Here is a 14,696-nt window from a genome sequence, read left to right on the forward strand (position 1 = left end):
CCCTGCTCTCAAGACACCTGATCCACCTAATGAGCTTGTTAACAGCGCTTTATTAGTTGAAGGGGGCATGTTAAAGCAGAAAAAGCATTAAAATGTGCAGGACAGTGGGCCCCCCCAGAGCAGTGGGCCCCCGGGACCAGGGCTGAGAAGCACTGATCTGATGGAAAGACAAATGAGTCTCTCCTGCTGCTCAGATGTTTCTCTCAAAAACAACTCACAAGATAATAACACTTCTGTTTATCTACAACTCAATTCTCCTTTATCTCTCTTGTGTCTGATGCCTTGCTTTTATTTACTGCTTTCATAGGAGAATCACCCTGAATTCTCCTGAGCCATCAAAGGGCAACATTCACGCTTCATTAATGGCATTTGGCAGACGCTCTTATCCAGAGTGACTTACAATTTGATTATTATTTATTTAATTTTTTTTACTACACAGGAGGGACCTGAGAAGGTGTTGTTAGGAGTCTTGGCCAAGGACTCTTATTGGTGTAGGGTAAGGTCTTATTGGACTCTTATAGGGTGCTGGGGATTGAACCCCAGGCTACAGCATGCAAGGCAGAGGTGTTACCCACTACACTAACCAACCACTATACTGACATTTCACCCATACAACTGGCTTCACTGCTGAGACACACAGCGTTTTAAGCCAGCTTCATGGCTGCCTTAAACTTTTGCACAATACTGTTTATCAAATACACCCGAGATTCATGTCTCTATAAGGACATGCGTGCAGCCTCACTGAAGCAACACTGAGATTCCTCTGTCCAGCCCTCACTGACCCCCAGCAGAAACGGAAGAGAAGTGATGTGGAAAGCGCTGCTCTCTGCTGTGGCACTGAGCACGTTCCCCTGTGCACTTCGTACTGAATAGTGTTGAAATTACATAGTGATGCTCAAACTAGGTCAAAGGCCACTTACACAACACAACAGATTCCACGACCAAGACTGACAGCTTTTTAAAAAATTACCATAATAATGTCTTTGGGCAGCCCACTCTGTATTTCAACATCAGTGGCAACCAGTCATAGTGCAAACTGTGCAGTGCTATCAGTTACATTAAATCAGTCAGACTAAAACACATTTAACATAAAAACGCCATAAAAACTACTGGGAATACGACCTAGAGCCAAACATTATGATTTGGCACAAAAAAAAAGATAATACTAATAAATCTGGGAAAATGGCTTTTAAAGATAAGAAGAGCTAAAAATGTCACATTAGCTATTAATATTTTATTTTCCAAACAACATTTTAAAGCTCTGAACAACTGAAAGTGGAAAAGCAGCTTTTCAACAACAAACAGCCTTTCAAACAGTAACGGGACAAGACTATGTCCTCTGAGAAATACAAGTATTTTCATGCTCCAGAGAAACTCTGGAGATACTTTTGTAGCACTTTAATTCCACTTTGTAGACTAGAGGAGTAAATATGTTTCAAATGATGATTCAACGATGTTTGTGTTTATTGTTTGGACAAAAAAACAACTTGTTTGGACAAATAATAAAGTTTTTGTATTGTTTTTATTGTGTAAATAGTTGCTCCTGTCACATTTGGGCATTCAGTGTGTGTTTGGGTAAATCTGATATTTGAGAACTGAAATCAGATGTTTACATTTCTAAGGTAGTTAAGTGGCCTACAGTTTTTACAGCATCATCCTTGACATTTAAAGGGCCCATATCATGGACAACCACAATGTTCTTGACTTCTTTTTAGTAAAATCATTCAAAATCTTCACTCCCCAGTCCAAACGGTCAACAAAACTGCATGGCCTGTTTCTGAACTGTTTTTGTGATGTCACAAAACCCAACACAAATTCACATACAACCACATTCAGTCTACAGCAGTTTAGCCCCACCCATTCACGCTGAAGGCAGGGCTCGGCAAAATGCGGCTCTCTTTCTGCTCAGTTGCGGCTCCTCGGCAGAATTAGATTAGTAGGTAATAATAAAATAATCCTCCTCTACAGTAAAATAAAGCTCAGCTGATCCTTCAACTCAGTTTAACAGTAAATGGTCTTAAACGCTGGAGTTAATGTAGAACTGCTGATTCACCCTTTAACCCTGAAACGCAGACAGCAATCTGACCTCGCTAGTTAACAAAAAGGCAAAGAGAAAGATTTAAGACGAACGTTGATAATTTAGAGATGAACGGACTTTGCATTTATATTCACTCCAGCTCGTTTCTTGATACGTTTAATCTGCAACGAGAAACCTTCAAACACGAAAAAGTCAGATTCTTGTTCGCCAGCTTATTCAAATTTTCCCGTTCCACCTTAAATGCTGCAGGAGTACCATTCTGGTTCCACATTTAAGGTGGAACATGAGAATTCAAACAAGAAGCTGGCAAATGAGACGCTGACTTCAGCTTAAAAAAAACAAACAAACAAACAAACAAACAAACAAGAGACATTTTATAAGAAACTGTTAAGTTTCCTGCTGGAGATGTGAGAAAAGCTTAAAGCAGAGCAAAGTAAGTCTGTATTTTCATTGATATTATATTTTGTAGCCTAGTATATCAGCACATACTGAGACATGTTCACAGCCAAGATGGTACAATAGATAAAATGTGGCTCAGTGTTTCAGCCGGGACCGCTCTTTGTGTGAGGCACAATATAGAGCACCCAATCGGAATGTAGCTAATTTACATATCCCAGTCAGTAACAACAACAGCCTGTTTCATCTGAAGGGATAAAGAGAGGCTGTGTATGATCATGTAAGAACAAATGGTACATAAACCCACAAAAACGGTCCTAAATGGTGGGGAATAACGTAGGATATGGGCCCCTTAAACGATAAAGCCTGTAAAGGCTGTAAATTGGCTGCTCTTAGATGTCCAGGTCATCAGGCCTGGCCCGACTGCTGGAGCGACTGTGGGGTCGAGGGTCCATCTGCTTGAGGAGCATGAGATCTTTTCCCAGAGTCATTTTCTCTGGATATGCGAACGGCTGGGACTGGCAGAAGTCTCTCTGGCCCAGCTGATTTTGCTCCGTGCTGTAGTTCGTCCAGTTCTGCTCGTTGGCTTGTTTGTCAAAATTGTCTGAGGAGTTCGATTTGTCTGCGCCGTCCAGGTTGTAGCCCAGGTTCGAAGCCGGAGCCGAGCAGTGGTTGTAGTAGCCATAGCTGGACATGTCGCCGGGGCAAGGCGTGATGTTGCTGTGGCTGTCAAACTGCTTCTCTGATTCTTTTATCTGATCCTTCATCCTCTTCAACACAGCGTAGAAAAACTCGAAGACGTTCAGACCAAGCGATATCAGGGACACCACCAGCATGAAGACGATGAAGACGGTCTTCTCAGTAGGCCGCGAGAGGAAGCAGTCGACTTTATGCGGGCAGGGGAACCTCTCGCATGTATAAACCGCGGACAACCGGAATCCATAAAGGTACCACTGTACTAGCAAGAACCCAACCTCGAAGACCGACTTGAGCACAATGCTAACTATGTAAGTATAAAACAAGCCTCCTCTCATTTTGATCTTGCCAGGCTCCTCCAAGCCATACTTGAACTTCTTGGTTTCGATTTTCTTCAGTTTGGCATCCGTGTCCTCTGCTTTGCTCTGGACAGCCCTCAGCCTCTCTTCTTTCCTCTTCAGCTTCTCCTCCTTGTGCATGAGGTAGATCACATGGCTGAGGTAGAGCAAGGTTGGCACAGAAACGAAGATGATCTGGAGCACCCAGAAGCGCACGTGGGAGATGGGGAAGGATTTGTCGTAGCAGACGTTCTCGCAGCCAGGCTGCTGGGTGTTGCACTCAAAGGCGGACTGCTCGTCCCCCCAGGCCGACTCCACAGCCGTGCCCAGCACCAGGATCCTGAAGATGAAGAGAACTGAAAGCCACAGCTTGCCTCCAGCTGTGGAGTGCGCCTGGACCTTATCTAGCAGCTTCGCCAAGGCGCTCCAGTCTCCCATGATGAGGAACTGAGATAAGTTCTGGGTTCTCCAACAGGGGACTCGATGTGGCCTTCAGGATGAGAGCAAATTCATCAAGAAAACTCAAAGTATTCCGATGTTGTCTGCTCAAACGTTCCTCTTCCTTTCTAAAATCCCCTTTAAGCAGCTAAAAATAAAAGATAGGCACACATTCTTAGGACTCATTATGGCTTACTGTTCTCTGAACCTTTTTAACAGGCTTTAATGCCTTTCAAACATCTTTCTTATAGCAGAACATCTAATCTTAACAGACGTATTTCCTGGAGCTTCAGGCCACAAATAAATCTTTACAATAGACTCATGTTTTTAAACCAGATCAGTCTAATTTAACTCCAGAAACATTCCAGCACCTTCCTTCACTTAAGCAACATTATGGACTTACCTGAACTTTCGTTTCTTGTCAGTTTCATCAAAAATGAAGTCCTTAAATCATGATATATCGCCTCCAAAAGGTCAGAACTAAATAAAGTCTGTTCATCCAGAGTTTTTTGGTGGACTACAGGCCCTAAATGTGCCGCTTTACATCCATCTGAGAGCTTCCAGTCGAAGTGGAAAAAGTTTGTGGTCATCTGACTCCAGGCTGGAGGAGCTGTCGGGCTCCATCTGCAGCAGCACAGCAGTACAGAGCCATCTGCTGGCAGAGGCTTAATACAGCAGTATTCTCCATTAATTTATCCATGAATCTGTCTATCCATCCATTTATCCACCCAACTATCTACTCATCCGTCCAGCACCCAGGTACCTGTGCAGAGTTTAAGCAGTCCTGGTCAAATGACATGTACTACTGACTTTCTGAGTGGGAATTAGTTAACGCATCCTCTAAATATCCTTTAAATATGTTATTTTCTGCAAATTGTGGTGCACAATATTCAATTATTTAAGTTTAAAGCACTGAAAAAAACACAATATACAAAATGCCATAAATTTTGCACAGGCCACCTTTCGCCTTCCATGTTAAATTCAGCAAAATGACATTAATTGTGCAGTAAGGTGTGCAGGACTGTGCCCTGCAGAGGACGTCTTCACGTGTTCACACTGAGAAAAACAACTAAATCACATTTGGCCATGGGCACCAAAGGTTTTGCACACAACTATATTTATTTATGTACACCCATCCATCCATCCATCCATCCATCTACCTACACGCCCACTTCTTTATCAATCCATCCACCCACACACCTATCCATCAACATCTCTATCCATCCATCTACCTAAGCATCAATGCATCCATCCAGGCATCAATCTATTCATCGATCCATCCAATCAACCTATCAATGCATCAGTCCAGCCATCTAGCCATCTATCCATCCATCCATGTATCAGTCTATGTATCCATTCAGCTATCAGCTATCCATCCATCCAGCTATTCATCCATCCATCCACCTATCCATGTATCCAGCTAACTATCCATCCATCCATTCATCCACCTATCCATGTATCCAGCTAACTATCCATCCATCCATCCATCCATTCATCCACCTATCCATGTATCCAGCTAACTATCCATCCATCCATCCATTCATTCATCCACCTATTCATGTATTCAGCTGTCTGTCTGTCTATTCATGCATGTATCAATTCAGCCATCTACCTATTCATCTATCCATCCCATCCAGCTTTTTATCCATCCATCAAGCTGTCTATCTATCCAGCCATCCAGCTATCTATCTATCCATCCATCCATCCATCCATCCATCCATCCATTCAGGTTTGTATCAATTCAGCCATCTCCCTATTCATCCATCCATCTATCCATGTATATATCCATCTAGCCATCTATACATTTGTCTAACAATCCATTGATTGATCCATCTAGCTGTCCATCCATCCATCCATCCATCCATCCATCCATCCATCCATCATTACAGCTTGAAAGCTTTCAAGAGTTTTTGATCTGTGGGTCAAAATGCTGGTGCTGAAAGTAGAGGACGCAGCATAGAAGTGAAGCTTTCTTCTGTATTTTATGAACAATGTAAATGTACATATAAGGCAAACACCTTTAGATGTGAAGCACCTCAGTGACCTGGTTTGAACCTCATTCAATCCCGTTCTCACACGTTCACTCACTCGCCCACTCTCGCAGCCCCTAGGGGGAGCTATTAGCACTCATAGCTCTTGGTGCTTCACATCACTGTGTCCTTAATAAAAAGCAAACATTCAATAATTCAGTTAAATCACTAATTTCACATTTTATTTTCAAGTGACAAAAGTACCAAGTGTGAATTTTAAACCCAGTGGAACAACTTTAAACCCCCTGCACAGTTAGGCTCATTTAAATGACAAATTACAGATGAGAGATTAATCACAGTCTCTTTACAGTGAAGCCTGACTGGAATATAAAAGCTAAATCAAAGCTCAAACACAGTCTTCGTATCAAATAATGAATTAGTTTTTGATGAATGGTTGAAAGTAGGTCAATGCATTACAGATACAGAACTATTTCATGTAACACTCTCTGCAGTTTGTCGAAATTAATGATTAATTTGGCTCTGTGAATCATTCAGCCGGACATGAACACGCCCAAGTTATTTATAACTGCTTCCAAAAACCCAGGAGCACTCACTGAGAAGGCTCTAATGCACAGCCTTACTCAGTACTCAACATCATTTACACCTTCTAAACCCAATTAAAACACATAAAACAGCGCAATCCACTTCCTCTGGAACAGACAAACAGATCTTATGCATTTTATTACATATTATGTTGGTTTTTAGAGGCATTCCAATGAAATGAGCACTGCTGCAAATGAGTCCTGAACACAAGCTCAGTGCTGATTATGATCACATCTTCCACTGGATGAAAATTCGATATTACCTCTATTATCTGTGGTATTTCAGCTTGATTTTCCAGACACGGGTCGATTCAGAAACAGACAGGCAGTAAATGAAAACTCAGCTCTAAATCCCTTTCAGAATAGAGCTGAACCTCCACACAGCCAGCCTACATCCACATACTCTGCATTTCAGACAGTGAGATTTAAAGGTAGACTAGTGTTAAAAGGCAGCGATTCATCCACAGTAGGGTTGTAATGTCATATTATAATGTAAAATCATCAATTACAATAATATTTAACAATGTAGGAGCTCATTTTATTTACAAATGCAAAGGAATCTGCCCATTTCCAAATAGTGAAGGGGAATTCCACCCATCTTAAATTTTTTCTGCCCAGTCTATCCATCCATCCATCCATCCATCCGTCCATCCGTCCCATTTTATTGCCAAGTACAAAAAAACTGCCCATTTCCAAATGTTGAAGGGGATTAAAATAAATAAATTAATTCACAGACATTTCTGCCCAATTAAGATATGAAACGCTCTGTTCTAGAGAAACTTACTGAGGCAGAACTGTTCACAGTGGTGGTGATAGGAACCAGACATCCACCTCTAAAAGCTCCTTCACAGAAAGTTACATGAAATGGTTATGAATTCACTGCTCAATGTGTTATCATATTACTTAATTCTGAATCTTCCACAATAGTCAATCAGGCTGTACGCTGCCTGAATCACCGCTGCCTTCATTTCCTCTTATTTCCTGGGAGTCATTGAAGCCCTCAGAGGAAGATCAGCCTCAACCCAGCTGTTTGGCTTTGCCATCATTTTTTGCCAAACTTCAACCTCTTCATTCGCCGAATCCATCCAGTCCACCTTCTTACCGTAACTCTGCCCTGCAGGTGGACAGAGGAAAGGACAAGTGTGTGCAATGCGCTCTATAACACTGCAAACCATGGGACCTTAACTCTGATCAAAGGTGAAATCAACTTAAATCGAGTCGATATATCGAGTATTTCTCATGAGGCTGCTGGTTGTTATTAAGACAGTTTCTAGGGCCTGAATGAGTTCACTTCTCGCGGATCCGTTCATGATGCTGGAATTTGGTTCTCTGCCATTAAAGCTGAGCTGACAGTGACACAAAGCAATACACAAAACCAAGTTGTGATTATTTCAGATCTCAGATCTTCACCTGCCTTGTTATTTACATATCTGCAGCATTTTTATTGTATAATTTTTCAAGCTACCATCCCAGTGTTAACCATCCACCCATCCATCCCAGTCTTAGCCATCCACCCATCCATCCACCCATCCATCCATGCATCCATCTATCCCAGTCTTAGCCATCCACCCATCCATCCATCCACCCATCTATCCCAGTCTTAGCCATCCACCCATCCATCTATCCGTCCACCCATCCCAGTCTTAGCCATCCATCTATCCATCCATCCATCCTTCCCAGTCTTAGCTATCCATCCATCCTTCCCTGTCTTAGCTATCCATCCATCCTTCCCTGTCTTAGCTATCCATCCATCCATCCATCCATCCATCCATCCATTCATCCATCTCAGTCTTAGCCACCCATCCATCCATCCATCCATCCATCCTTCCCAGTCTTAGCTATCCATCCATCCATCCTTCCCAGTCTTAGCTATCCATCCATCCATCCTTCCCAGTCTTAGCTATCCATCCATCCATCCATCCATCCATCCATCCATCCCAGTCTTAGCTATCCATCCATCCATCCTTCCCAGTCTTAGCTATCCATCCATCCATCCATCCTTAAAATATATTTTCTCCCTCAATGTTTTTCTTTCTAGTTATTTGTTTACTTAATTGGTTAGTTTGTTTGAATTATTATAAATAATGTATTTTTTGTTACATTTAAAGGCAGTTTTAGATTGGAGGGTCTGTGATTATGTTGTGGGCAGTGAGTTTGGCACGAGTGACCAAGTGACAAGTGACTTTTTCCTTTAACTTCTTTGATATTTTTGGTCAACACAGTTTTGTTTTTGTTTTTTTACATTGTTTTATGTCTCTCCTGTGTGAGCTAATGTTAATCATTTGAAAAATTATGTTTAAGTGGCCATTATGCTTGTACTTTGTATGTTTGAGCTGCTTGTAAATTACACGGCATTGAAAGGAGATAATGTATCTAGTTATGCAGATCACGGTAACTGCAGGAGAGCACAAAATAAACGCTGGCACAGGCAGTTAGCGTCAACTGGCTAGTTAATCCAGCTGGTTACAGAAACGTGACAAAACTTGCGTTTGTTCTCTTGTCAGGGTTTAGGAAAATGACAAAATGAAAACTAATATCTCAACAAGTCAGTGAGGAAAGTCATTTTCATCCGTCTAATACACGATATTCTTTTTCATTCTCTTGTTCATTGCTTCACGGGAATCGATTTGACATGATGATGTATCGGCTGCTTCACGAAACTTGTTTCACGAAATTGAGATGCTTGCGGCTTAGTTTCAGAGTTGTGGAAGGCTTTACATGCAACTTTTTGTTGCATGTAAGTTTCAAGCAACTAAAGTTGAATTAAAGCTGTAAAGCCAGCTTTTGGCTGCGAGGTTGAGGTTCGAGTGAAAGTCGCATGCCGGAGGATGGAAGTGCTCACGGTTTCCGTGGTCCCACTGCCTTGTAGCCTGGGCCTTCTGAGCTCAGGAGGATCACGCCTGCGACTTTAGGGTTGCATTTAGACAAGCCTGTAGCTCCAAAACTCCTCAACCCTTCGCTCAACTCTCTATAGCTCAACTCGGTGGTGATATTTGTATACACAGTGATTCCTAAAGTATTTGTACAGGCTTCCTACTTTGTATTTTTTCCAATTAAGTACTTCGGAATCATTAATATAATCAGTACATCAGTCTATTAGTGATATAATCGTTAGTGACAGCCCTACCAAAACGCCCTATCCCATAATTTTACTGACTCGGGGAATTAGCTGAAGTAAAGGAGTGGTGTTTACCTGTGCCGAGGCTGAGGCGCAGCCCTCCGAGGAACTGGTTGGACAGTTTGTTGTTGTCCCAAACGGTCAGTTCACAGCAGGCCTCGCGCACTTCATCTGGTCTGAAGCCGTCGTACACCATTGTGTGGTTATAGACGGGGTTCAGAGATTTCTTCATCACCCGGGTCTTCTGACGGCTCTTCTTACTGGTGTCCGGCAACATGTAACTTACAAAAAGACACAATAAACGTTTAGAATCAGTATTTTCAAAAAATATAAAACTTGCAGATACATGCATAGAACTGATTAAATACGTCTGTCCTGCGTAAATAATTTACTAAGACAGTAAATTAGACGTCTGTGCTGAAGTTGCTCCGTTCATCATTCTGAGCTCTAAAATAACCAAAAAATGTGTAAAACGTCAAGAAGGGACTTAAAGTTAGTATCCAGAATGAAGTCAGAATAAAAATATTTAAAATGGAAATCTTATAAAATTAATATCTATAATTAAATTCTAATATACATGCAAACACATACATACACACACCCCATAATATATATATATATATATATATATATATATATATATATATATATATATACACACATACACACACACACACATATATATATATATATATATATATATATATATATATATATATATACACATATATACACACACACATACATACATGTATATTATATATATATATATATATATATATATATATATATATATATATATATATATATATATATATATATATATATACTGCTAAAAAAAATAAAGGGAACACTCAAATAACACATCCTAGATCTGAATGAATGAAATTCTCATTGAATACTTTGTTCTGTACAAAGTTGAATGTGCTGACAACAAAATCACAAAAATCATCAATAGAAGTCAAATTTATTCACCAATGGAGGCCTGAATTTGGAGTCACACACAAAATTAAAGTGGAAAAAAACCCGACAGGCTGATCCAACTTTGATGTAATGTCCTTAAAACAAGTCAAAATGAGGCTCAGTGTTGTCTGTGGCCTCCACGAGCCTGTATGACCTCCCTACAACGCCTGGGCAGCTCCTGATGAGGTGGCGGATGGTCTCCTGAGGGCTCTCCTCCCAGACCTGGACTAAAGCATCCGCCAACTCCTGGACAGTCTGTGGTGCAACATGGCGTTGGTGGATGGAGCGAAACATGATGTCCCAGATGTGCTCAATCGGATTCAGGTCTGGGGAACGGGCGGGCCGGTCCATAGCTTCAATGCCTTCATCTTGCAGGAACTGCTGACACACTCCAGCCACATGAGGTCTAGCATTGTCCTGCATTAGGAGGAACCCAGGGCCAACCGCACCAGCATATGGTCTCACAAGGGGTCTGAGGATCTCATCTCGGTACCTAATGGCAGTCAGGCTACCTCTGGCGAGCACATGGAGGGCTGTGCGGCCCTCCAAAGAAATGCCACCCCACACCATTACTGACCCACTGCCAAACCGGTCATGCTGAAGGACGTTGCAGGCAGCAGATCGCTCTCCACGGCGTCTCCAGACTCTGTCACGTCTGTCACATGTGCTCAGTGTGAACCTGCTTTCATCTTTGAAGATCACAGGGCGCCAGTGGCGAATTTGCTAATCCTGGTGTTCTCTGGCAAATGCCAAGCGTCCTGCACGGTGTTGGGCTGTGAGCACATCCCCCATCTGTGGACGTCGGGCCCTCATACCATCCTCATGGAGTCGGTTTCTAACCGTTTGTGCAGACACATGCACATTTGTGGCCTGCTGGAGGTCATTTTGCAGGGCTCTGGCAGCTCCTCCTGTTCCTCCTTGCACAAAGGCAGAGGTAGCGGTCCTGCTGCTGGGTTGTTGCCCTCCTACGGCCTCCTCCACGTCTCCTGGTGTACTGGCTTGTCTCCTGGTAGCGCCTCCAGCCTCTGGACACTACGCTGACAGACACAGCAAACCTTCGTGCCACAGCTCGTATTGATGTGCCATCCTGGATGAGCTGCACTACCTGAGCCACTTGTGTGGGTTGTAGAGTCCGTCTCCTGCTACCACGAGTGTGAAAGACCACCAACATTCAAAAGTGACCAAAACATCAGCCAGAAAGCAGAAAGGTACTGAGAAGTGGTCTGTGGTCCCACCTGCAGAACCACTCCTTTATTGAGTGTGTCTTGCTAACTGTCAATAATCTCCACCTGTTGTCTGTTCCATTTGCACAACAGCTGTGAAATTGATTGTCAGTGTTGCTTCCTAAGTGGACAGTTTGATTTCACAGAAGTTTGATTTACTTGGAGTTATATTGTGTTCCCTTTATTTTATTGAGCACACACACATATGAATTACTGTATAAAGAATTAAGTCCTAATAATATTCAGAATCAAGCTGGAATAAATTAAGCATCCAGAACGCACTTCTAACAAACTTAATACACCTGAATGAAATTGCAACAATATTAATATCCAGACTGTCTTATATTTGGAAATAATTATGACACATTTTCTAAACATTAGATGCCGGTGTAGCGGCTTTTCCCGAGAAACTAATTCATTTTATGACACACAATGCCAGGTATTAGTGTTAATCAGGCTTCCAGCAGCGCTCCATTCACACTCCGGAGTTTAAGCCTGTGCTGAGAACTGAATGATTCAGAGAGTAAACAGAGTCAGTGCGAATATTTGCCCTTTAAACAAACAGCAGGTTCGTTTTTCGTGCCTGTCAGGTCTCTGACAACCGGAGCTCTTTACAAAACCACGATGAGAGACGCGAGAAAAGAGCCGATCTACCACCCCCGCATTAAACACACACTGACACACTTACCACTTCACAAACGAGTCAACTGCCTGAGCCTTCAGGCGACGTAACTGCCTCGCCTCCCGCAGCCAGACATGAATCTCTCCTGTACCGAGCTTAGAAGTCCCTACAGTGAGACCACATGAGACAAGACAGAGTACATTCAAATCATCAGCAATATTTTAAGCAAAAATTTTGATATTGATATAAAATGCTCAAAAGGAAAGCTGTGTTTTAAGCACCTCGGGGTTCTGGAGGTATGTATTTCAGAGAGACGGATAGCAGTCCGCAATATTCCGGGGATTCCTGATTATCAGCATTCTATAATAGGAAGATAATATATTGACTTATTTCATTTCCAGAAACAGTTAAAGCTGAAAATATACACAATACCTCACAATTCAGAAAATAGATTTTCTTTGCCTAGAACTGTGGGATCAACTACCAGTTCCACTGGCCAACAAGTTAATTGGATATCATTTATGAAAAATAATGAGAAATACAGAAGCAAGGCGACGCTTTTCTTTAATATTCATGGTATTCCCAGTACTGTGCGCATCTCTTCGGCACTGAAGCACATTGTTTAAAAATGATTGATATTGTATTTGGCAGTGAAACACCACATAACATTAGAATAAATACCAATAAACACTCTGCATTAAAAATAACAAGAAAAAAGTGGCTGTTATCTCCTGAGATGGTTTAAAAGACAGAGTTTGGTTCCAGATTTCTCCTGGACATTCTGACCATGTCCTTGTTTCTCCGCTCATTGTCCACTTTATCAGCTCCACTTACTGTATAGCTGCACTTTGTAGTTCTACAGTTACAGACTGTAGTCCATCTGTTTCTCTGATACTCTGATACCCTGTTCTTCAGTGGTCAGGACCCCCATGGACCCTCACAGAGCAGGTGGTGGATCATTTTCAGCACTGCAGTGACACTGACGTTGTGGTGGTGTGTCAGTGTGTGTTGTGCTGGTGAGAGTGGATCAGACACAGCAGTGCTGCTGGAGTTTTTAAACACTGTGTCCACTCACTGTCCACTATATTAGACACTCCTACCTTGTCGGTCCACCTTGTAGATGTAAAGTCAGAGACGACGCCTCATCTGCTGCTGCACAGTTTGTGTTGGTCGTCCTCTAGTCCTTCATCAGTGGTCACAGGACGCTGCCCACAGGACACTGTTGGCTGGATGTTTCTGGTTGGTGGACTTTTCTCAGTCCAGCAGAGACACTGAGGTGTTTAAAAACTCAGCAGAAGCACTGCTGTGTGGATTTTATCAGTGGAGCTGATAAAATGGACAATGAGCGTAGAAACAAGGTCGTAATATTATGCCTGATCGGTGTATAAGATCACTGTTTATTGCATTAATGTTATTAGTATTTACTCTATTATTAGTGTTTTTCTCAGTAAATGCTATGCTACCCAGAAACAGAGCTTTTTAAATAGAATTTTCTCAGGTGCCCAAAATATTGACACAACCCTGTAAATGCTAAATGCATTCAATCAGACAGACTGTACACACCACAACATGTTCTGCTGCACTATAAAGACTTCTGAATGATGGTGCTCTCAGAGGGCAAAATGAGGGCAAACTGCAGAAGGCAAAATGATCCAATAAGTTAATTAATAATATCAGAACTAATTGCTTTCCCCACCTTGGGCTGGAGGTTGTACCAGGTGAGCGCCTGATGTCCCCAGTCCCAGTTTTTCAGACTGAGCTCCACCTGACCCAGAAAGACATTTCTGCCCAGCGAGTCATTGTGCCACACAGACAAGTTCAGAGTCTTTCCAGGCAATTCTTCACGCTTCACTTTGTACTGTGTGGAGAATTCAAGAGAATGGCTCAAATTACCTCCAGCAATCGCACCTTGTACCTCGTACCACCTCGGACACAGTTGGAGAGAAATGATAGAGAAACATACCCTCAAAGATTCCACAAAGACTGGGTTCAAGGTGCGTTTCTTGATGGAAGTCTTTCTCTTGCTTCTTTTGTCTGGATAGAGGTACGTCTTCACATATCTAGCACAAAGGTACAGCCCTTGATCTCTCGTCTTTCACATTATTCATCAAAACTCTCACTTCACTGGTGGCTAGTAGAGGCCTAGATTAGGGCCAAATGTGGCCCACAGCCCAAAGCTGGCCCTTGAGGACGCTTGATTTGGTGAACCACAAAGTTTTATTTTTCTTGTTAAACAAAAGTTCATTTCCCATCTGTGAAAGTGAATATAATGTACTTAAAAACACATTTAAG

General features: G+C 42.2%; 2 protein-coding genes across 3 annotated transcripts in view; both read right to left on the bottom strand.

Moving 5' to 3' along the window:
- Positions 1-2,484: 2,484 nt before the first annotated feature.
- Positions 2,485-4,459, bottom strand: gja1a (gap junction protein alpha 1a). Its single transcript, XM_017724049.2, has 2 exons — positions 4,310-4,459; positions 2,485-4,054 (listed from the first exon to the last, which is right to left on the bottom strand). Exon 2 carries the CDS (start codon positions 3,904-3,906, stop codon positions 2,827-2,829), a length of 1,080 nt encoding a protein of 359 aa, XP_017579538.1. The 5' UTR covers positions 3,907-4,054; positions 4,310-4,459; the 3' UTR covers positions 2,485-2,826.
- A 1,637-nt stretch (positions 4,460-6,096) lies between these two features.
- si:ch211-266g18.6 (synaptotagmin-like protein 1) overlaps positions 6,097-14,696 on the bottom strand; it is a 26,881-nt gene continuing 18,281 nt past the window's right edge. For both annotated transcript variants that reach the window (XM_017724057.2, XM_017724056.2), the window contains exons 10-15: positions 14,368-14,464; positions 14,101-14,262; positions 12,686-12,764; positions 12,471-12,570; positions 9,672-9,877; positions 6,097-7,592 (exon numbers count right to left, since the gene is read on the bottom strand). In XM_017724057.2, the coding sequence (XP_017579546.2) occupies positions 7,453-7,592; positions 9,672-9,877; positions 12,471-12,570; positions 12,686-12,764; positions 14,101-14,262; positions 14,368-14,464 (784 nt within the window). In that variant the 3' untranslated portion in view covers positions 6,097-7,452. The remainder of the gene's footprint in view (positions 7,593-9,671; positions 9,878-12,470; positions 12,571-12,685; positions 12,765-14,100; positions 14,263-14,367; positions 14,465-14,696) is intronic.

Source organism: Pygocentrus nattereri, chromosome 10, assembly GCF_015220715.1.
Source record: "Pygocentrus nattereri isolate fPygNat1 chromosome 10, fPygNat1.pri, whole genome shotgun sequence".
NCBI lineage: Eukaryota > Metazoa > Chordata > Actinopteri > Characiformes > Serrasalmidae > Pygocentrus > Pygocentrus nattereri.

What these genes read in the sequence shown, in the direction of transcription:
- gja1a (XM_017724049.2), bottom strand. Translation starts at nt 3,906, where the DNA reads ATGGGAGACTGGAGCGCCTTGGCGAAGCTGCTAGATAAGGTCCAGGCG.